Source organism: Dermacentor variabilis, chromosome 3 (assembly GCF_050947875.1).
Source record: "Dermacentor variabilis isolate Ectoservices chromosome 3, ASM5094787v1, whole genome shotgun sequence".
NCBI lineage: Eukaryota > Metazoa > Arthropoda > Arachnida > Ixodida > Ixodidae > Dermacentor > Dermacentor variabilis.
This window is the reverse complement of record NC_134570.1, coordinates 70,798,354-70,821,116: the sequence shown is the minus strand read 5'-3', so window position 1 is coordinate 70,821,116 and position 22,763 is coordinate 70,798,354. Positions and strand designations below refer to the sequence as shown.

The window sequence follows — 22,763 nt, the reverse complement described above, 5'->3', positions numbered from 1 at the left end:
GAACAGCCGAAGTTATCAAAAATTGTAATAATAATAAAGATACGGACAAATCTTACACCTTACTAAAACGGGTCAGATATCGCGGTCATTTTTACAATGCAAACAATTTGTTTTTTTTTTTCTCAGCGAGGGCTCAGCGCTCACGAGCTAGAATATTGCGGTTACGTTAGCGTTGAAAATCTGCGAGTCGTTTTACGGTTTTTGAATATGCTGCTGAACAAATGTTTTTTGTCATCGCGTTCTGTGAAGAGGATATCGGCCGTTACAGATATTGTGAAACTTTAAATTTCGGAGCGTGCCCATTATTTCGTTGTCTGCGCAAAATATCAAAATTTTTGAACGGAACGTCGCGAAATCGCAACGTTGGAATGCATACGTTTTTGCTGCCACGATGCAGGCACATTTATTCGTTGTAGAATTTAATTCATTCAGAGGTTAATTTTTGATTTTTGCAATGAGCTGTTCGATCGATAATACTAGTGTTGTAGCTAATGAACACTCCAGCTTCCGCTCAACTGCCACATTACTTTGACACAGCGTGCAGTTTGCAGGCTTGCCAGCTTGCAGCGCCGTCACTGCCTCAAAGCAGAGCACTTACTCCCTATAGGCTGCTGTAGCTATCGGCATCACTTGCATAAACAAGCGTTCAACTTCCTCGTGCTTTCAGGCGCGTACTGGTGCGCAGGCTTACTTCGAATTTTGTATTCGTTTAGGCATTTTAGATCACAGATGAGCACTTACTGAACAGCAATCCTGTTCAGTAAGTAAAAACAATCAGAACGGGTCTTCGTTCCTTCCGAGTCTCGCGCTTTGATGCGCTGCGGCCGCCCGCCACTGTACGACAGCGCCATGTGCTGGACTACCGGCGACGCACGGTCCCCTTCGTCGCGACCGTCAGCAGCAGAGCAACCGAACGTTGCACTAGAAATTTATCAAGCATGACGAGGCCCCGCGTGAGAGCGAGGGCGAACTCTGGCGTCACTCGGGGCACTCTCGTCGTCAGCGCGCGAAGCGCGATAGCAGCGCCCCGGTATGGCCCGCAGCCGCTCCGGCCACTTGAGCCGTGGTCCGTTTACTTTTTTGGCCGTTAGTACCTTTTCGCGCAGTGGTTGGCCTGTACCACGTACCGATAGCGGGGCGTGTCGTCGTGCAGTTGTCACCCCATCGCATCTGCAGACCAGGGCGAACAAGTTACGCCGACCATGAGCGGCGTCAAACGTGATACCAATGGAGATAAACTTTTTCCTCGGTGGCTCTATCTTTTTTCCCCGCATGGTCGTTTGTATAAGGTTTCGAGCAATTTCGCGGCGGAGCTAAGACATAGTCATTCTAAACGTAGTCGCTACACACAATTCAATTTTTAATTCAATTTATTATGTCTTTTTAAATCACAGAAAAATACACAAAATTTGTCTAGATCCATAGCCAAAGGCTAGCAGGGGGTGAAGTACATGAAAGTTATGTTATAGTGCAAATAAGGTAAATTGTGTTTCAAGGTAGATTGGCACAATAAAGAAACGCAATTGCAAATAATAGTGTCGTAGACTTAACATGTGATTCAGTGGCATACTGAAGAGAAGGGGGAAAAAGAGGACACCTGTAAGCAAAACTGACTGCACAAAAGATATACAAAGGGGTCATTTTAACACGCTAATGTTGCCGACAAACACGGATACACTTTCTTTGTCAAATTTTGAGTATAGATATTTTATTAGAAAAGTCAGTCTGTTGAAACGTTATGCACGAAATACCTCCTAAGGAAACGGTAAATGAGATGTCTATTTTTTATGCAGCGAAAGTTCATTCGAAAGTTGGGCTCCGAGAAACTGCATTAGCCATTCTCCGCATACATTCTTTTCTAGGGGCAAGTTAAAATTTCTGGACATGGTACTTCTGGTGATGCGATCTGAAGAGTGAAATATTTACCCAATAAATGGATAGTTATACTGTGTATTAGGGGCTCAGCCAAAACTGTATCTGATTGGCGTAAGGAGTTATCGAAGAATAGATTACTGAGATGGTCATGCCTAGATTTTGTAATTATTCGGTGTGCTCAGTATTGCAATTTTATTGCGGGATCAAGATATGTATCCTACATCCGACCCCACGATTCGACGGAGTAGGACAAAACATTGTGTTTGAATGCAAAATACACAGTGCGCAATACATCGACATTAATGTAATTTCGAGCTTGCAAAAGAATAAAACACTTAGATGCCAGTTTCGCGCATACATAATTAATCTGATCCGCCAACTTAAATGGCAGTCCAACCTCACTCCCATATACTCGAAGATGGGTGCGCACTCAAATGACCAGGAATTAGCTTGAATACAAAAGTCGTAAAGTCTCGCTTGCATGGTCGGAACATTATAATTTGCATTTATAATTGATTTGTTACCTGGGCACCATTTTGATTAGCGTTTTAATTTTTAATTAGTTTTGTTTTCATGTTAAATGGGGTTATCAGCCATTATGATCATTGCTGTGTCATATGCGTACATGAATACCTCAAATGACTGCAAAGTATTGCGAAGGTCATCCGCATAAAGAGAAAAATAATCGGACCAAGATCTGAACCTTGAGGTACAGCTGCGCATCGAGATGGCATAGAAGACGATATGTCGTTTATCGTTACTTTCTGTTGACGACGAAGAAAAAAGGTCGCAAGCTTTCCCACCTAAACCGTAACGCTGTAGTAGCAGTAGTAGATTACGGTGGTCTACTGTATCTAATGCTTTCTCCAGATCGAATAATACCCCTGCTACCGAAAGGTTTTGCTGAAATCTTGAATTATTTTCTGTGTTAACGATAACACTGCAGATGCCGTTGAGTGATATGTACGGAACCCATGATGCTGAGGGCATAATAGTTTATATTCATGCAAAAATTTCATTATCCGAGTTGCACTAATTTTTTCGAAAAATGGTATTAATTGCGCTAGGGTTCGAAATTGGTCTGTAGCTGGAGGCGCTCGGGTGATATCCATCTTTAAAAATTGACCCTACTTTGGCTGTCTTTAGGAAAGAAGGAAATATTGATTATTCCGGTGAGTAATTGAAAAGTGCAGCATAAAATAGGGCCGAGGATGTTAGTATTTTGTTTTATCATGCGCGTCGTGATGCTATCTGGCACATCTACCTTATTCAGCGACATGTTGACAACAATGGTTATTATATCTCCTTGTTCAACATCATAAGCTACAAAAGAGTTTTGAGTGGAATCGGAACTGTACGTTTGTGATATTTGAACGCGCACCTATATGTATTGAAGTTATTTGCTACCTATTTATTAATGACATCGGGTAGAACTCGGAGAGATCTGGATTCACCTACTGCTTCTTTTACAATTTTCAAAATTTTCTTTGTGTTTCCGTTAGCTTACCCGATGAGACCAGAATAATATTCTTTTTCCTTATTCTCATAATTGACACACATTGACTTCGTAGCATTTTTAAACTGACATAAATATACTCATTATCTTTATGCTTTTTTATTTCTGGTGCCAGTGATCTTTTTATTTTAGCAATAAAAGGATTTCATTAGTCAGCCATGGACATATGCGTTTAACATAGGAATGTTTAATAAATGTTCGACTGGGTTCGCTTACGGACATAAGAAATTCGATTAAGTTACTGAATTCCGTGTCAACACCCTCGTTGTATATTGTACTGGTTTCAGTTTGCAAAATACAATTGCGCAATGCATTGTAATCTATTCTACTTAATTTTGTAACCCTAGATCGCTTGTGTTTACGCAAATTGTGTATTGCGACAGAAATTGGCTGGTGATCAGTTCGTCGTTTAGGCCTGCTGCAGAATAAACGCTTGTTGCCCCAATGTAGCGTGTTGGCCGCTTGGCTTCCTGTCATGAATCCTAAGCTCTATATTACATTCAGTTAGATTAAGTTACTCAGAAGAAATCGGCCCATAAATTACACTACCGTTGCCACTGCGCCGATGGTTTGTAAATGTAAACACAATAAGCTGTTCTTTCTTTCCCTGCGTTTATAGTGACCTTTCCTATGTTACATTCTGTGGCGATAGCCTGATTCATTCACTCTTATTCGTCGGAGCAACTTTATTTCCACATCACAACCACGGTGAGTGAATGACGTGGACTCCTGTATGTGTAAAGTGGACCTCAGTCTTAAGGCAAACCAAATAGCACTAGATAGATTAGATAGATAGATAGATAGATAGATAGATAGATAGATAGATAGATAGATAGATAGATAGATAGATAGATAGATTAGATAGATAGATAGATAGATAGATAGATAGATAGATAGATAGATAGATAGATAGATAGATAGATAGATAGATAGATAGATAGATAGATAGATAGATGATGTATGTATGTATGTATGTATGTATGTATGTATGTATGTATGTATGTTTGATTCAGAACGGAGGGCTGAGAGGCGTCATTGCAAGATCTACCAACCGGCGAGGTCGTGGTTTAATTGTTTTCAGAGACGGTGCCTGCGAAATCGCCGTTCCACCCTCGTATTGGCACCATTCCGCGCAATGACAAACAGACACACGTCGAAAGTAAAAACCTTTTATTTGACGACGATATTAATGCAGTACCTTCGAGCGAGAAAGCGACAGTCGCATTTCCGACACTCGCTTCTGAGTTGAACACACCGGAGGGGATACTCAGCAGTACATCGTGTATTTAAGCCACTGAAAGAAAAAGAGCGGCGAGCAGTAATCAAATGAGCACGTCATTTCCTGGCCGCTGCGGTTGTTGACTTCGCATTAGGCGTGATAAGGTTGCAACTCACCTCGTTTCGACTAACGGTCACAGCGTTCTCCTTTTCTGGGTCCCAGGCGTCGTAAATGTCTGAAAGAAGACAGGAGATTGGTATGCGTCACTTGCTGTACCGACATCACGCACAGACACAAAAAAAGTGACTGACCGTGACTGGGATATATGTCGTACGAAATATACTACGACTGGCCGTTAATTGAAGTCTCTGAATTTGTATAAAAAGAAAACAATGTCCTTATCTAGTAACCCCTCCCCCTACCCACCCACAGGCTGTTTCTTTTTTTGTTGTTGCTGTGTGTTTTGTATCGGTTATACGTGTTTCCAGCCTTGTTCTAGGGCCGATACCGAGGAAAGTGCAGTCTAAAAATTCAAGTAAATCCGGAAAGGAATTCAGTTAAAAAATATGGGCCTATTTCGTAGGTTTATTCAGCCTAAAAATTTTAATTCGGACTCTCATTTTACGTCTCTCACTTGAAATGTGACTGCACGGAGTGCCGGGGGGAGTGAGACTGCCTCTTTCTCGCCCCCAACTCACTTATGGAAGACATTGTCTTTGATTGACTTTAACAAGAGATTAGATCGCCTTCCTGCCTTTTTCTTTAATTATCGCTCTTACCTCTTCAACGCGTCCCTCTCGAAGACGGCTCAGCAAACACTGCCGTTGTATACTAAGCACTTATCCTTTAAGGCGTAATTTAGCTGTTAGCTCGCTAGCCGGTTAAAAAGATGCCGACAGAGCCAATGGCGAAAAGAGAGGACAAAGGACAAATGTGATACAGATATCCGGTTCCGTTCCCTTTCTATATTTCAACGTTACACCTTTCGTTTTACATTCTATATCCGCGTTGACATGAATGCGACAGCAGGCGCATCGTATCACACACATCAACTTTCTAGCGCACCGCATCCATGCAAGCGGGGCTAATGCGCTAGGAAAGCGCGTCAGATTAATGTGCCAGACAGTGGGGGATTGAGACAGGTAAGTAGGCTTTCGCGGTGTATGTAAACGCGATCGCAAAGCATTAGGAATTCTGGGAAGTGGAATTTGCAGCCGATCTGCTGCACTCGCCGAGCTGCGTTGTGGCGTGGCGCCGTACGCGTCTGGAAGCGCTGCTTTGCCTTCGATGTGCGACACCGCGTACCGCCGCACCAGGGGTGATGCGCTACACGTGAGTGAGTGAGTGAATAAACTTTATTGTAGGTCCGGCGAGGACGCGAACTCGTCGCGCACCCGGCTAGTCCCACGTCGGGACCGGCAGGTCTAGCCCACCGGCCCGGTCGCGGGCACGCCGGACGGCCAGGATTTGCTTTTCTAGAGCGGGGCTACGCAAAAGCGAGTCCCACACCTCCTTGATGAACTTGGGGTATGTCGACCCGCACTATGCAACGCTGGCGCATTGCATAGCTCGTCACGCGGTAGAAAATGTGATGCGCTACTGTCGCATTTTGTGTCGCATTCATGTGAACACGGCTTACGGCTCCTTGCCGCATGGCACATATACATAGTAGCCGGAAATGCTGCTATGTATCTGTGCACATATCAGCATGTCAGGGAGGCCGCACGTCATCTATGGAGGAAATGTGAGGGCTTATGCATAGTTGGACCCTTTCAGAACCGGCGTCAGTTTCAAGGTCCGCTATAACTATGAGACCAAACCGGAAGCGTAAAAGCGCTGCACTGTTAGGTCACACGCACCGATCATGCACATGAGCTTGACGGCGCAGCCGATGAAATCTGCCAAGCTTATCTTGCGGTCGTGGCCGTAACGCAGGACGAGGGCCTTCAGAACGTGTTGATTGACGACGTAGCCTACAGAAAAAAAAAGACATTGCGAATTATTATCGCAGTTCAACTAACCTTGTAGGAAATATTATTCTCTAACCGTTGTGATCAGCTATTTTTGATAAATAACGATGCATGCACAACTCAGCCTGATAATGCACAAATCACTTATTGTTTAAAATAGATTTCCATTGTTCTGGAAGGCGTCAGGCGCCTCCGAGTTCTGGAATAACGTGGCCTCGTAATGTCGCCTTCGACGAGTTAGACACACTTTGACACCACGTAAAGTATCTTTCGCAGTACGCTGCACAAGAGCTAACGACTATGCCTTATCTGATGGCTGTCTGACGCCTATGACTATTGCTGATTGTAAGCTGGTCAAATTCAAGTGCTACAGACAGTCTTTTTCATGGGCGCCACCATATTGCGTAGGCAGTGGTAGCATTTATGGGTAGTCGGCATGCAGGCTTGGGCTTGCGCTCCGTGTTGCATGCCGTGGTATACACTCGGCGGCAGTTTCTGGTATGCTTTCTCTTTCGCGCTCGCGCGGTCTATTTAGCATGACATGGCGTCTTCTACGAGGTAAACGGTTCTGTGAAACGTGCTGAAGTGACTTAAGTTGGCATGGCTGGAGTTTCTAATGGTGTTGAGGCGGACGGAGCACTTAGCGCGATGTTTTCCCGTGTATTTGAGCCTGCAATCAGCCTCGGAGATCAGTAGTGCATTTCTGAATATATATTTCTCGAATGTGACCTTATACTGCAGCATTTTCAGTGTTATTGAAAGCTGCGGTTTAGCAGCTACGAGTAGTTAGGAAACATATGACGATCCAGCACCGTGGCTACCCTACTGCTGCGGAATAAGTTATGCGGTTTACTTTGACAATTATTCAAACAGTTATCTGTAGACATATTGCACGACTACCCTGTTGGCAGGACGAGGTTTCCGACCACGAATAAAATAGAGTTGACCTAAAAACGTGCATGCCGACACGTTAATCACACACGTCGAGTGGCCGAGTGACCGACCGCAGACTGCGCGAGCATCCGAGGAAGTGGTAGATGGTGCACATGGTCCAAACACGCGGCATAACCATGCGAGGCCTGATTTCGGTATTAGGCAGTGCTTTTCTTTTTCATATTTTTGCGCTATAGAAGAGAATAAACATGTATTTTTTCTTTTTTTTTTCAGTCTTATTCGTCCCGTCCTCAACGACGCATTCATCCGTTTTACGGAAAAAGTGCGCTCACAAGTAGCCGTCGTTTTTTTTTTTTTTGTGATCCCCTTTAGATATGCCTTACAAGACAAAAAAGGCAATGTCGAAGCGCAGAGCTTATACGTATAATGCTGGTTTACTAACTATACCGATCACTGTGTTGAGCAAGCCCACCGGCCTCATACAGGAGGTTTAGGTAGACATGGTATAGTAATTTAAAGTCTACTTACCATATTGAAAAAGTTTGCGCGGAAACACGAGGATAATGCTGAGAAAAGACAGGGACGGGTCTCCGGGAAAACTTTTTCAGTATGCATTTCAACCAACTAGCCCAGCTATCTGGTCTTCTACTTACCATACTTAAAACGCGTGAGAATGATTCCGGCGGCTGACACAAATGTTTTATAATGATTGGCGCTGAGACGTTTCGGGGTTGCATTTGGTTGTGCGTATATGGGCACTCTTATGGCTTAGTTCCCGCGACAAACAATCAAACACTAGCTGAGAAGATTTCCCAATTCACGCTGGCAAGTCACACACGCCGGTTCTCTTCGTTGAGCGGAAACCAATAGAGCCAAAATAGTAGTTCACAACACATACTTACGCCGCGGCCGATGATGCGCGTCGCACTTTTGTGCATCCAATAGAAATTTCCACACACTGCAGCTACTGCCGCACCAAAGGGCTACCAAAAGTGTTTGTTTAACGACCTCGTACGAATTGACCTCGCGTAAATTTCACGGAGGTCGAGCTAAAGCATCTCCGAATTGTTCCGCAGCGCGAATGCAACACATTCAAGCAGCACCGCGCCGGCTCGCAAAGGCCAGAGAGGAGGAAAGGGTCGCCACACGCCCTTTTCTCCTCGCCCGATGAAAACGTTTATATATCCGAGCTTGACGTTGGCGTCGACTTCTCAAACAACAACGACAAAAAAGCGGAAGGGAGGGGAAGGGGAAAACAAATGTTATGAGTTCGGTTACTCCAACCATTTTCGCGAGTGCTAGAACTTAATCTCGGACTTTGTGTACGTTGCCGCATGCCTCATCACCATCTGCTCTGCGATCTGGTTGACAATATCTTACCTATAAAAAACATCAATGGAGTTTTATTGATATCAAGACTGCCGCTAGTTTCTGCTTACAGACGATATATGCTTGCACAGACTTATACAGCAAGCTCAGAAATGGTTTATATTGCTCGCTTCAGTCGCGAGAAATGCGACACTAACTCGAGCCACTGAGCTCACCTGCGGACCGAAGAGCGTTCCTTAATGCATACGTGCTGAGATATCCAGTCGAACCCTTGTCGTAAGATTTAAAGGCCTCCTGAAAAAAAAATTGAAGGTTATAGTTCGACATCATTAAAAGCATAATTTATGTCCAGTGCAGGACCGCTTCGAGGGATCACAAGTTACCAGTGTCTTACACCAGTGGATTCCATTCTATGCTTGCAAATTTTCTAGTTTTATCACACCGACCAATCCTCTGGCGTCGTCGACTGTTTTACCCTTTCTCTACAACTAATTATGTTATTGTAACAGATCGTCGGTCATCTGCTCTGCGCATTACCTTGCCTATCCCAACACCATTTCCTCCTCTTAATCTCAGCTAATCGAATATCAGATAGACCGGTCAGCTAATTGATACCACCGCGTTCTTGTCTACGACATTGTTTTTTTTTTCTTTTTGTACAGCACAGCTCTTAGGCGCCCGTTCCTGTGGCGAGCGTCGGCGTCATCCCTCGGCAAGCTTGTAACCGAGTGAACGAGCACACCAAAATGATGAAAGAGTGAACGCGGAGCGCGGATGGAAGACGGCGATAGCGAAGAGAGCGAGAGGAGGAAAGAGGGGGAGGATGTTATGACGAAAGCGCGAGAAGGAAAGTGCAGTGCCCAGCACTATAGAGGCTAGAAGGTTATCCTAGTGTCGGGAGCGGACGCCCTTTCCCGAAGCGCTGGAGAAACCAGTTTGGATGCTTGGCGGGGTAGTTCGAAGAGGGCGCTGCGCTCCTGTGGCGGGTTACCGACGCCAGCCGAAGGAATGCAGACAAAAGTCGTCGTCAGTTTTTGGTAGCACGTGTACCGACGTAGTTCACTTTGTTGCAGCCTTTATTTTCGTTGAGACCGTAGTGCCACGGCTTGGTGCGATGCGACGAACTTCTGTGATAATGCCTTCAAAAAAAGAGAGGACATGTTTTGTTCCCCTTTGTAAGGGCGGTTACAAGTCGTCTATAGAAAAGGTGTCGTTGTTCCGCGCTCCATCCGACCCTGTTCGCTTGAAGGTCTGGGCAAGGAACATCAAAAGAGACGTTGGAAAACGAAAGAGTGATGTTGGAAAACGAAAGGCTGACCACCTAACAGAAATTATTGATGAGCTATTGGATGATGGCAATTTGGAGTGTGCAGAATCTGTGTTGAAAATACAAGGCAAGCAGTTTGATCATGACAACTGTGTCGAAAAGCACAGTGACAGTAGAATAGTATATTATATAGCCGGCTATGTTGTCAGAAAGTCTTTAAAAAAAATTCCATGCCCCGAGTGTGCCTCTTGCCTTTGTATTTTGCCCCTACAAGCAGATTCTGATGTAAATTCTATACTAACCAGGCAGTTTGATCATGGGGGCTTGATCTACCCTTCCAAAGCTGTTGAGGAGCTTGTTTGTAAAGTTGAGGACACATTTACTGTGTATTTCAGCAGGAATCAGCTTCATGCTGAAAGCATGGTCTGCTTTTTGCATTTCCTTCAGGGAGCGAAGCTTAAAGAAGTGGGTTGCAGTGAGCATGGGCGGTGTTTGACAACAAACATAATAAAGTTCTATGCACTGACGAGGCTGCACTTCTTTGCAAAAGCAAAGAATATGGAACGGAGCACTCAAAGAGAAAAACAGAAGCTCCTGAAAATGAGGCGATGCCAGTAAAATGACAGTCGCGAAAATGCTCCCTGCTTTTGTACATACCTACCTTCGTTGTGCAATAATTAAAAAAAAAAACTTGTAACATAGGTTTTGAAAGCGCTCCCCATACAGCGTTTTTGCGGACCATAGTGTGCAGTTTTGTAAAGCTGCAATAAACTATATGCACGAGAAAAACGGAATGCATTCCATTTTCTCTCCACGCTTGTGGGCTGGTTAGTGTCGCTTATCCCGTAGAAAAAAAAAATATACCAACCCCATTTTATTACGGCCGCTTGCGTAGCTTCCGTCACTCTGGTTAAAATGGCAGCACAACAGGGACGAAGACAAGGCACATAGAAACACATGACAAGTGCACCGTCTAGTTTCTGTGTGTCTTCATCTCTTACGCTGCCATCATAACGAGCTATGGGCGAACTAGCCCAAAACGAAGTTTTATTTCACCGCTCGTCACGATAAGCGTACTGGCCAATATTGTAAGGTTGACTAGCCCTCAAAGATTATTGCGTGCCTGTTTTCTGAACTTGCAAATCGGCGGAAAGCGCCGGTCACTTGCGAGCGCCCGCTGCAAAGCGCGCCGGAGCCCGCAAGAGCAACCCGCCAGCGAGCGCTGGCGCCATCTGCCGGAGCATAGCAAAGTATTTCACGTCGGCACGCGCCTTCACGACACTAGGATAACCTTCTAGCCTCTATACCAGCACGACGGGCTTTGCGGCGACGATGGCCACGAGATGACGCCAGAATAGCGTGCGTCGTCTGCATGGAAACGAAGCACTGCATTAGCAGTGGGTCTGTCTGCGGCGGCTGCTGTGGATCGCGCTCACGCCTCACGATTAGCGAGGCAGTCGCACCACACTTCGCTCCGTTTGCAACGTGCCGCACAAGACAGATTGTCAGCCAATACATTGCGAGATGAAAACACGTATACAGCTGCACTCAAATGTCGCATTAGGGATTATCACAATCGAAGGTGATTTTTTTTTTACATCGCTGGTTGTACACTGTTTTTTTTTTTTTGCGAGCTTCTTTATCTTACAAGATTTCACGCTTCAAGATGTATTTTTATAATTTTCCTGCCACGCTTCTTATCTCCGAGGCAACGCACTGTCCCGTCATGCATTTCGGAGGCCATACGCATGCTTTGTGGTGGCGGCGCTAAATGGCGCCGAGTTTTTTTAGGGAAACGAGAAAGAGGAGTCTTGCTGCAGTACACGCCTCATACATAACTCGTTTCGACGGTGGCAATACGTGGTGTCACTATACTGAGTCAATACTAAACGCGTTACCGTCAACAGTCATCGTGATATGGGTTTTTGTAAGATTTATGCTGACTAACGAATTTACTGAGTACCATCAAATATAGCTATTGCTGTTATTTTTCAACTGCAAGTTCAAAAATACTTGCCTTCCATTGTTTGATGTGTTTGTGAAGCACAGCAAACTCTTCCACAGTCAACGTCCCAGTGTAGTCGTCCTGGCACGAAAATATCAAGGGCGACACGAATGGGATCCAGTGACGAAAATGTGCAATTTACATCAGGGAGATAGCAACGTTTCCAGCAAAAATTGTCCCTTCGACAATAGCAGTAATTTGTTTTCTGTGCGTTTTCTCTGTGGCGAGGAGTAGTGGGTTCCATTCAAATGCGCCCAAGCTACGTTTAGATACATGCCGTATGAAAATAATTTCCGTTTAAATTATCCCTAAAATGTGCCAGCAGTGACTGTTCATGAAACTTAATGATCATTAATCGTCCGTTTCATAAAAGTTACACACGACATGGGTAAACAAGGATTCCCATGGCTTGCGGATACACTTGGTAAATTCAATAAATGAATAAGTGCCTACAGTGGCTGATATATATATCTGAACGCTAAAGGAGCTTGCAAACCGCAGGTTCTTTTCCTTTATCTCTTTTTTTTTACAGTGAAAGGATACATCAATGAGGGCCACCATGCTTCGGCATATGTCCAATGAGAAATCAAGAGGGCCACCATCTGAAATACGAAAGGAAAAAAAAAAGAACGTTACTCAAAGCATACCTAAATATAAGGAGTTGGTTGAAAAAGAAAGTAAGGCAGTATCTTGCATAGAATGAAAGGTTGCTGGCCTATTGTTTATTCGATCAACTTTAGGTTATAATATCAGGCAACAGCTTCGAGCGCGTTTCTGCGTATTTGCTTCATCGCTATGTCGTGCTTATTCCGCTTAAATGAGGTCAAGCTAAAGAATTCTTACTGAAATGTCGTTTCTTACTGACCTTATGCTATCCAGTAAAAGTGATCGGAAATCTACCGCAAAAGAAGAGTTTGTTGTCTCTGTGCAGGTCTTTTCTCTCACAATGAATATTACAGTGGATGACCCAATTTCTGTTGGATGAATAAAAAATGGTCAAGTTCCAAAACAATTATTTTTATCCTACACATTCGTTTTGTCTTATGAGGGCCACAAGCCGTTTTTGTGAATGCTGCAAATACCTTCCGTTCTCGTTTACAAAGGAGGCTTTGAGGCTTTCCCTTCAGTGATATTACAAAATATAGATTCATTCATTGATTCTTCGACCGCTTGATTGGTCAGTTGACATTGGAACTGTTGGCGGCAAGCATATTGATCGCATAGTAAGGCAACCAAGTAGAGGAAGTATAGCTAGATGGCGCCATCGTACGCGCCATGGCAACAGTGAGCCTGTCGCCCTAAGAAACTTTCGATGGTGTGTCCTATCACTTTGTTTTGCCGCGAAATAAAAGAAAGCATTACTTCAAATTGGTTCAATGTACAAGAGCTCTCTCTTTGCATTAAAAGAAACGCGTCATGTATATTTCGTTTAACTTTCGCCAAAATTAATTTGTGAACTAATGATAACTTGGATGGAAAAAGTTTTGTAAATAGGCGGGCTTCTGTTTTTGGAGAACTACCGTTGCTCGCTCTTATCATTCTTGCCCGATAAATTCGACGGGCCGGGCATGCAAACAGCGAAGGCGATTTTATATAGTAGAAAATGACGGGCAAGGTTGTTTTCAGTCTCTAAAAGGAAAATATCAAGTTCCTGTCACTGTCCTTCACAAATGGGCTGCCAAGTTTCAGCACAGAACTGTAACGGCCTTCAATTAATGTCTTCCGTTAGCGCATGCCTAAGCTACGCGAGTGAAGGGGCGGCAATTCTCAACGTACCCTGCTCGGACACGTTCTTGAGCAAAGTTTTGAGTGCGCTGCAGCAGACGGTGCCGTCCTCGGAGGCCACTTCGTTGAAGGCGTCCTTCAGGCTTTGGTCGATCTCCTCTTCGCTATCGTCGCCACCGTCCTCGCCGTCTTTCCCGTCGCCCTCCTTTTCGTCACCGTTGACCTCGTTTCCATCGTCTCCGGTAGTTTTGTCCGGTTGGACTTTGCCGCCATCACTCTTTTTGTCCTGCGGTGAACAAGCAACGCATTCTAGCTGATAACGTCTACGGAGAGATGATTCCTGTTGACATAAAACCCTCAGCTGACTACGGTCACCCGGGTATAGTCTTAAGGTAGGGTGTACTTTGCTTTCGCCGGCGTCGGCTCAAGTTACTTTATGAACGTCAAGTAACAGCGCGTACGTTGTACGTTCGGTCCATGTCCTTTATGCGCTATTTGACGATCGTGAATAACCAACTAGCCCAAATTTCAACTCCAGTGCTCTATAAAACAGTGCGGTTTTCTTGTTTTTTTTTCTTTAACATTGGGGCTGCTTGACGCGCGGTGAACATTATCGAGCGCCTTCACCACCTCACAATTTACTTTTTCTTCTGTTCACCCTTCTACCCTTTTCAAAACCTTAGTGCGAGGACCACAATCGGACGTTTAACAAAAAAAGAAAAGAGAAAAGCGGAATAAAAACACGAATTCGCTAAGCGAGGAAGGACGATGCAGCGCTGTTTTGCTGTATTCGTTTCTTTCTTCTTCTATTTTATTTTGCCAATGAATCCTCCGAGTTTCCCAGCTTGCAGTAGGACAACAATTCTGTTTAATCTTTCCATTCTAGCGTCGCTAAATTTCTTTCTGTCACTTGCGCTCCCCCAGTTCCTGATTTTTATTTTTTTAGGGCCCAAGACGTACAACCAATATCATTGCAAAAAAAAAAAAGCTCCAGGCTGCCTCGGAAAACGCGGTGCTAACTTTCTACGCATTCTATTTCGCTTGCGTCCAGATGTGGGCGTTTTAACGTGGTATGAGTTAGACGCAGCTAGGATCGCAGGAAGCACGCCTTGTAATGATGCTTCAGCTTCCTCTTGTATCTGTGACTACGCATAAAGTCTTATTCGCAGGTTAGCTGAATGTGAATGTGCGCACCTATACCGAGCAAAAAGAGACACCAGATCGCTCTGTTTGCGCGAGGCTCAGCATAAAGCTCGTCACCTTATTAACTCTTCGCTGCACCTGCTTGAAGCGACTGTAAAATTAAGGCACCCACAAGTTCCCCTTGACCTCGTTCTTGTAGGTTCTTAGACAATGCCGTTAACTGAAGAAAGAAAAGGAAGAAGTGGGATCATGGGAAAGAAAGAGTCGTAACACCGAATCGTCACATGAATGCTGCTGAACCAATTAACATATAAAAGACTGTCATTTACATTTGCATTCGTTGAAGGACTTAAGGGGCCATTTAGTTTTGCATTGACTAGACGACTTAAATACCTGAGAATTTTTTCAACGTTCTTTCTTTTTATTCGTTCATTTCTTTTTTGTTCGGCATTGTTTTCTCTTCAAGTTCTGTTTTTCTTTGTGCCTTCTGTGCTGTTATCGTAACGGAAATCTAGTTGCATTATAGTGCAAGTGCATTCTTAATTTATTTGTAAATATTAGACATAAAAAACATTTTGATTGGGCAGCATAACGCAAACGAGCAGGATCAAAAGGCTGAAACTGCGATGATGCGGTGCGGCGTTTTTTCTCGTCTTTTGTCCCCTTTCGTTTTCGCTGTGTTCAACGTTCAAAATGAACGCTAACCAACTCGCCCAGCTAGCCATCTTGCTTCATTATGAAAATCACTCGGAGCTCACTGTTATCCTCGAGTCTGAGGGGACAATATTTCACGTTTGCCAAACTTTGTACGCACTCCAGCCAATGTTGCAACTTCCTATGACTACACTACCATGCAGTTTACTGCGCTCGCGTTAATGCGGACGATCAATGCGACATACATACTGACCTCGCCAGGCTTTGTGATGATGGCAGGCGCTCCATCGTGCTCTCTGAAAGAGAACGTATCGTTCACACGGTTTAACACTGTGCACTGTTTATCGCAACAAGGAAGTGTTAGTAAAACACGATGTACACTCTCTCTCAAAAATATGCGGGCTACATTGCGTGCGACCGTACGTCAGTATGTGACTACAGGCTGTTTAAGGAAGTTTCTGCTCTATGCCACAAGCTCGAACATCCTTGAGACTGAAAAGACACCCGTAGTCACCATCCGGAGCTTTGGAGTGTCAGGAGCGCCACGTTAACCACACCGCACATCCGAACTACATATGTGGTGAAGACCCCGAGTAGGTCGCGCACTTTTGACAAATGGTGTACTTTAAATTGTAGCTTTTGCATAAGAGAACACTTTCTTGCATCTGTGAAAAACTATTGCATGCTTATCCCACCTTCCTTGCCGCCGTAATGGGCGCGCGGAATGAGAAAGCCGTAAATGTATCACCCAGAATAACGATAGGGAAACGAAAAAAAAAAGCATAAGGAAAAGTTGTCAACCACCCGACTTGTCGCCCGAAGCTACAAAAGAAACATATACGGGTTTCTCAGAAAGAAAGTTTCGCAGTTGAAGAAGGGTTCTTCTTCCTGATTTTCAGCTTCCCCAGAACTGATTTGCCCATCTATATAATTCAAATAGGCTGCTTTTTGTGTTATTAATCGGCTTCATTATTCTTTGTTGTTGTTGCTGAGACTTCAACACATCGCTTCAATTACCGTTTCTCTTAATTAAGTTTCTTTTCTTGTGTTTCTTTTTTTAGGCAATAGTTTCTTGAGGGATTCATGGAACGGAAAAGCCGGCGTGTAAAGCACGGACAAAGGAAGAACTAGAATGGTAAGTAGAAAAGTAGAAGTAGAAGTACACCTTATGCACCGTGCTGCATAGCTGCATCTTGTCGTTGGAGATGCTCAGATGAACGTATTTCGGGTGACTATGTTGGGCAAAATTGCGTAAATGTTTCTGCTCGCGCCTGTGTGCCTGTTTCAACTCAAATCTTTTCTGTGCTCGTAACTGTGAAACTGACACTCTGTAGCATCTTTTGCGGGGCGTTCTGACGCGAAATCATCAAATGGCCCATTTAGGGAAAAAGCCGGCGTCTGTAGCAGCGAAAGGGCACTCAAATTCCCCATTGGCTGCGACGCCACGTCGCGAGTGCGCCTCGACGGAGCAGAGCGGGCGAGACGGCACACGTGCTGTTTCTCTAGCGCGCCAGGTGTTACGTGAGGGGAGGGTGCATCGCCACGACGCCACGTCACCAGCGCGACACGACGGGAGCAGATAGGTGACGCGACGACGCGGGGCGACACGGGTTGTCGCCGGCGAGGCAGTCGCGTGACACGCGCGTGCGGGTGCCACCGTATCGCTCTCGGAAGGCGGCTCGCTATCCGCATATATATATATATATATATATATATATATATATATATATATATATATATATATATATATATATATATATATATATATATATATATATATATATATATATATATATATATATCTGTCACTCCCACTAGGCTTAGCTGCTGCGCGCGAGTGCCGGCCGGCCGGCCTTGGTGGCCGCTGCTGCTTCCTCGGTCTCTCGTCGCGCAGGACGTCGGCGGCATACGGCGTTGGCCCCGCAGACTACTGCTGCTTGCTGCCTCGGGCAGCACATACCGCTATGGCACATTAATCGCAGCACAAAACTCGAAGGACCCCTCAGCGGCATTCAATTGGACATCAATGCTTTCGCATTCACGACTCATAAGTGCTTAGGAGTCCTCGGACTTTCTTATATCATTTCTCTCTCGCTTCTTTCTATTGCCATTTTCTCTTCCTCTACCGTAAGGCAGCCAACCGGACTCATGGCTGGGTAACATCCCTTCATTCTTTCTTATTTCTCACTCACTCACTTATATCATTTCTCGTTTTCTGTTTTCCTTAAGAAAAGATGAAAAATTGATATGCATACCAAATACCATTGGCATTTGCCTACATCAGGTGCGTCCAGCACATCCCGTGAAAGAGGTGCCTTTGCCGTATTAGATGATAACATTTTCCGTTATAAAATACTAAATACTAAAATAAAAGGGATAAGATCGCCATTCTTTCCTCCGTACAACGTAGGGGAGGACACAGCCTGCTTAATCTGAGCTTGCAGGCTGCATATATTAGAAGAAACAGGTCTAACATCAGCACTGGATATTAATAAAAGACAAGTCACTCCTTTAGCTTCGACACGGACTTGGCTCGTGGACTAACAATGCCTGTGCATTATCTCGCGCAAAGAAACCACTTTTAAACTTCTTCAGAGACACTGGCCTCAATGGCAAACCTTACTTTCTTGAGTGTGTTGGTGTGTTATGTGTAGGCTGTCTACCCGTGATGCGCACCGCGCATATTATATTTTTCGTCATACCCATCAGGAGTAGCGTGCTATAGAGACGCCGCCAGGTTAACCTTTCCAGGATTCATTAAAAATCCACCCTTCTCTCTTCTATCTCTCGTCTGTACAGGTGTTTCTGTTCAGCGCGTCTACTTCAACATTGTCTCACATTTGACAGAATAGATATTTCGTAAATAGATAAACAATAAAAAGCTGCTGACCTGCACCGGCACTTCTTTTCGGTGTAGATCCTGAGGAGGAAGTCTCCCGCCTGGTCGGCTTCCTCGGTGCACGGGATAACGCAGAAGGTGCCCGGCAGCAGCCGGAACCGGCACGTGTTTTCGCGGGATGCGCTCAACCGTTGGCTCTGTCCAACTTGTCGGTAATCTGCCAGGTACTCGTGAGTCAAGGGTGCCGGGCAGTTGTCCGGGTCTTCGACCTGAGGTGTGACGCGACGAGGCCGAGGAACTGAGACATTTATAAACTCCATTCCAGCGACGCTAAGAAAACGACCACCGACTGCATGGTTATTCAAACCTATTTCGTTATACATTTCGCTGAGGCAAATGAAAGTTCCAGCATTTCATTCCTACAACCTTATTTTTTTTTCGTTTGAATTAGCAACTGTCATAACGAGGGAACGACAATAAGAAAAGAAAGCCCATAGTCCCGTTTCACGCAGGCGCTGCCGAGATGACGAATGAATGATGTCGTCCATAAGCCATCGGTTATAGTCTTCATGTTAGTCAGCCCGTGACCTAACGCCACTAAAAAGTCCTAGTATATGGCTCAAATGTGGCACAAAGGCAAGCCGTTAAAGCAGAAATATGAATTAGTGGACCGTATCCTCGCGTGTCTTGAACGTTGTGCGCACCATATAGGCATGCGATGAGGCTGTTGACCTTAGAAAGAAGGCAAATACGGCCGTGGTGAGCACAAGTGTATATATATATATATATATATATATATATATATATATATATATATATATATATATATATATGTATATATATATATCTATATATATGGACCAGGGCTGGGGTGATAAAGCTGGTTTTCTCCTCTGCATGTGAATGCAACTTGAAATTGAGGCCTCCAGCTCAAACTTTGCATTTCGAAATGTCCAGTTCACTTGTCTATATCAGTTTACGCATGTTAATTACCAAGCAATTCAGTATTTATTTTTCGGTGATTCTGTGGTCGGTATAATTGTGCTCACGGGGGTACTTAAAGTATGCAACGCACTCCAAGCACTCGTATGGTACGTGCACCATGCAATACTCGCAATAATTACTCAACGTGAATTCCATGCACTCAGAGCGACTGCATTATCCATTAAGAACACGAAATAATAAGGACTGATGAAGAATGCGAAGGTTAAGGGATCGTTCCCCACCTGCGGCAAGTTGTTTTTCATCTACTTTAATTTCTATTAACTTATCGTTTCTTTATTTCATTTATTAAGCACAAGTAATTTCCCCTATGTTGCCCTTGGTGTCAGCGTTTGTTGGCTTCTTATGATAGGACTCAGAAAAATCGGGCCCCTCGGTTAACCCCCTTTGTTCTCGTTTAAAATAATGAGGAGAAATTTTTGGGCGGCTCATCTGATTTAAGTGCGTTAGTTTCTTCTCTCTCTCTCTCTCTCTCTCTCTCTCCCTCTCTATCTGTCTATATATATATATATATATATATGATAAAGGACGCTGTAGTCTTGCAAATGCAGAGCAGGCTGTGCGTTGGCGAACTAACTTGCAACCCACTTCCGTGACCCTATTTGCGCGAGTCGCTGAGCAACAGCACCGCTGATGTGGCTAACCGCACTCGCTACAGTGTAACAAAGCTCCCGTATCGCGGTCGTGCGGAATTTCGACAAGCGATTTGTGTCAACAGGAGCGCCGACCGGTGCGTGCGCAGAAGCGCGTGTGGAAAACTACCTCGTAGACAGCGAAGCCGATGTTGAGCCACATTTCGTCGTGGACCTGGAAGACGCGACGATTCTTCTGCATCAGCGCCACGATGACGGTGCACTCTCCGTCTTCGTCCTCGTCGTCCGGCTCGTGAAGGGTGACCATGTACTGCGGATTGGTGGCGAACTTCTCTGCGGGTCGCAAGAAGATTGACTGAATTTAGTATTTGGATGTGGACGGAAATGTCGACAACTGCCTTGTCGCCGCGGCTTCCCCGCAAAGATAAAAAAAATGTGTCAAATGATTAAAAGGCTAAGTGCAACGAAATTTCACTTTGGCCGGATCGGAGTAGTCTATACTATATATTAAAGGTATCTTGACAAAGCTGCCCTGAGCAGGACGTTGTATAATTTTCTTATTAGTAGCCTTAAAGCAGCACTTAAGTAGACGACTCGTGCGCAACTTGCGTAGCGGATATGACGTAAGTGTGAGGCCCGTCGCCTCCGAGATCTTTCAGCACGGCGCGGTTAGCCGCGGGCGCGGCCTAATATTGGAGATTATGTTGAGGAACCGCACGTTCTCGGTCATGCGCCATAACTTCGCACGGAGACTGTTCCGCGTGTTCACTTTTTGAAACTAGGCTTTATTACGTGATTTGGAACGAGGAATGGGGAAAGGCAGACACAAGCGCTCGTGTCTGTCGTTCCCCAGTCCTCGTTCCAAGCGGTGGACGAATAACATTGACCATGAATTGTAACCAACTAGCCCAGATCAGTGCACTTCTAAGTATATTTAAAGTCTCCTTGCTCTGCTGTGGCAAAAGGACGAGTGTCCGCGGCGGTTGTTCGGTTAATAGTGCCGCCAGGTCACTGGCCTGATGGGTTACCGGCCGCCTTTCAAGTGAACGCACGCACATTGCAGTTCGCTAAAAAGAAAAAAAAATTTCTCGATATTTCTTGGCCAGTTAAAGAGTCGTTCAAGGTTTTCTCAGCGCACCCGAGTTGTCGTCGGCGCCACCGGCACTCGACCCGGGCACCCAGGAGCCTTCGAACTTCGCAACCTCCCACTGCTTCTCCGAAGCGGAGCCTTTCAGTTCACCCGTCGTGGAACCGGGATCCAGGTGGCAAAAGTCAAGCATCTGGAAATACTTGACGAAGTCCTCTTCCGAAATCCTGCGCGTAGGTCACGATGATTACGTAATGGTGAACAGGTTGGTGTCTTCTTTTATGATTCGTGAGATCTGTGTTACGTATTTCACTCATCGGTGGCTCAATGTCTGTGATTTTCTAGTGCTGAGCATGAGAGTCGTGAGTTGGATTACAGGAACGCGACCACCGCATTCCGGTCGAGACTAAATTCAGGAACGCTCCCTGAGTTTCATTTCAGACGCACGTTAAAGAAGCCACTTCCTTCACGGGGTCAGCAATAATCCGGAGCCTTCAATTACAGCGTCTTTCATAACCTGCACTGCACTGTTGGTTCGCGAAACATCGTGGTTTCTTACCTGATATTGACTCATGTATGAGATGAGACTAGAACAAATTAGACTCACGTTGATAAAATTTAAATTTTCTGTTTTTACAGCATCTGTGAGGCTGAACACTCGTACCAGCCGTTCTTACTGAGACAAAAAGGCTATAGCTATTACACTAGAGATTGATGCCACGCAACTTGCCACAAAGTAAAGGCGTACCCTCCAGTCAGCCGAAGAAGAAAGGAAAGCAGGGCGGAGAACGGGTAAGGCAGTTTTTGTTATCTTTCTTTTTCTGTTTTTCATAGTACTCAGTGTACCGTGAGACTCGTGGATATCGGGGCAAAACAGCGTGCATCGATGCCCTTAGCGCATCACCCAGCGCTCTCTTGCCTTCTAAATTTACGCTCACTACTCTGCACCTTCCTTCCAGAAAAGAGGGAGAAAGAAACCTGGTCACTTTTCGGGCCCTAGTTTTACCGAACCTGAGAACTCACCAGAACTCTCCATCGTCTTTGACCACAAGCCCCAGCTCCTGTCGCTTTTCGTCGCTGACCTTGGCCCACTTTTTTGATCTGTAAGCCGAGATATTATGTCATGGTAAGCAGCATGCGCTCACTTTTAAGGGCAAACATGCAAGTAGAGAAAGAAAAATGTCCCTGTGTGAAATATTCTGGAAGATTGCTTGAAGAAACACAATATCCGTAAGCTAAAGAACAAATACAACACACAGAAGAGCTGTGGATGTAGTAGTATTAGTGGTAGCGCCAGTGGTGTTTCAGCAGCCGGGTTAGCCTGGCATGATTAGCCAGCAGTTGTTCAGCGTGAGCTTATCACGCGTTGATAACAAGAGTGCGTCAACAAATACTTACCGGCCCCGTGTCTCGAATTATCCCGTATATATCACTACGTTTTCAAAACTCGCACGTGGAAGAGCTGTGCTCATTATCATTCGTGTTTTCGCTGTTAGAAAGTTCAAGTGTCAAACACTGACCAATTGCCCCAAATGCAGATTCTTTTCTGAGGAGCGAGAGAGAAATGATGCATAGAAAGGCATGGAGATTAACCAGAGGTAGTTCCGGTTGGCTACCCTGCAAGGGGGCAAGGGTTATGGGGAAT

General features: G+C 45.0%; 1 protein-coding gene across 2 annotated transcripts in view; it reads right to left on the bottom strand.

The window, feature by feature from the left end:
• Positions 1–4,544: 4,544 nt before the first annotated feature.
• Positions 4,545–22,763, bottom strand: part of LOC142575857 (calpain-A-like) — a 48,013-nt gene continuing 29,794 nt past the window's right edge. For both annotated transcript variants that reach the window (XM_075685560.1, XM_075685561.1), the window contains exons 8-19: positions 22,142–22,219; positions 21,170–21,345; positions 20,201–20,364; positions 18,488–18,705; positions 15,851–15,893; positions 13,852–14,086; positions 12,619–12,677; positions 12,088–12,156; positions 9,019–9,097; positions 6,470–6,583; positions 4,787–4,845; positions 4,545–4,685 (exon numbers count right to left, since the gene is read on the bottom strand). In XM_075685560.1, the coding sequence (XP_075541675.1) occupies positions 4,659–4,685; positions 4,787–4,845; positions 6,470–6,583; positions 9,019–9,097; positions 12,088–12,156; positions 12,619–12,677; positions 13,852–14,086; positions 15,851–15,893; positions 18,488–18,705; positions 20,201–20,364; positions 21,170–21,345; positions 22,142–22,219 (1,321 nt within the window). In that variant the 3' untranslated portion in view covers positions 4,545–4,658. The remainder of the gene's footprint in view (positions 4,686–4,786; positions 4,846–6,469; positions 6,584–9,018; positions 9,098–12,087; positions 12,157–12,618; positions 12,678–13,851; positions 14,087–15,850; positions 15,894–18,487; positions 18,706–20,200; positions 20,365–21,169; positions 21,346–22,141; positions 22,220–22,763) is intronic.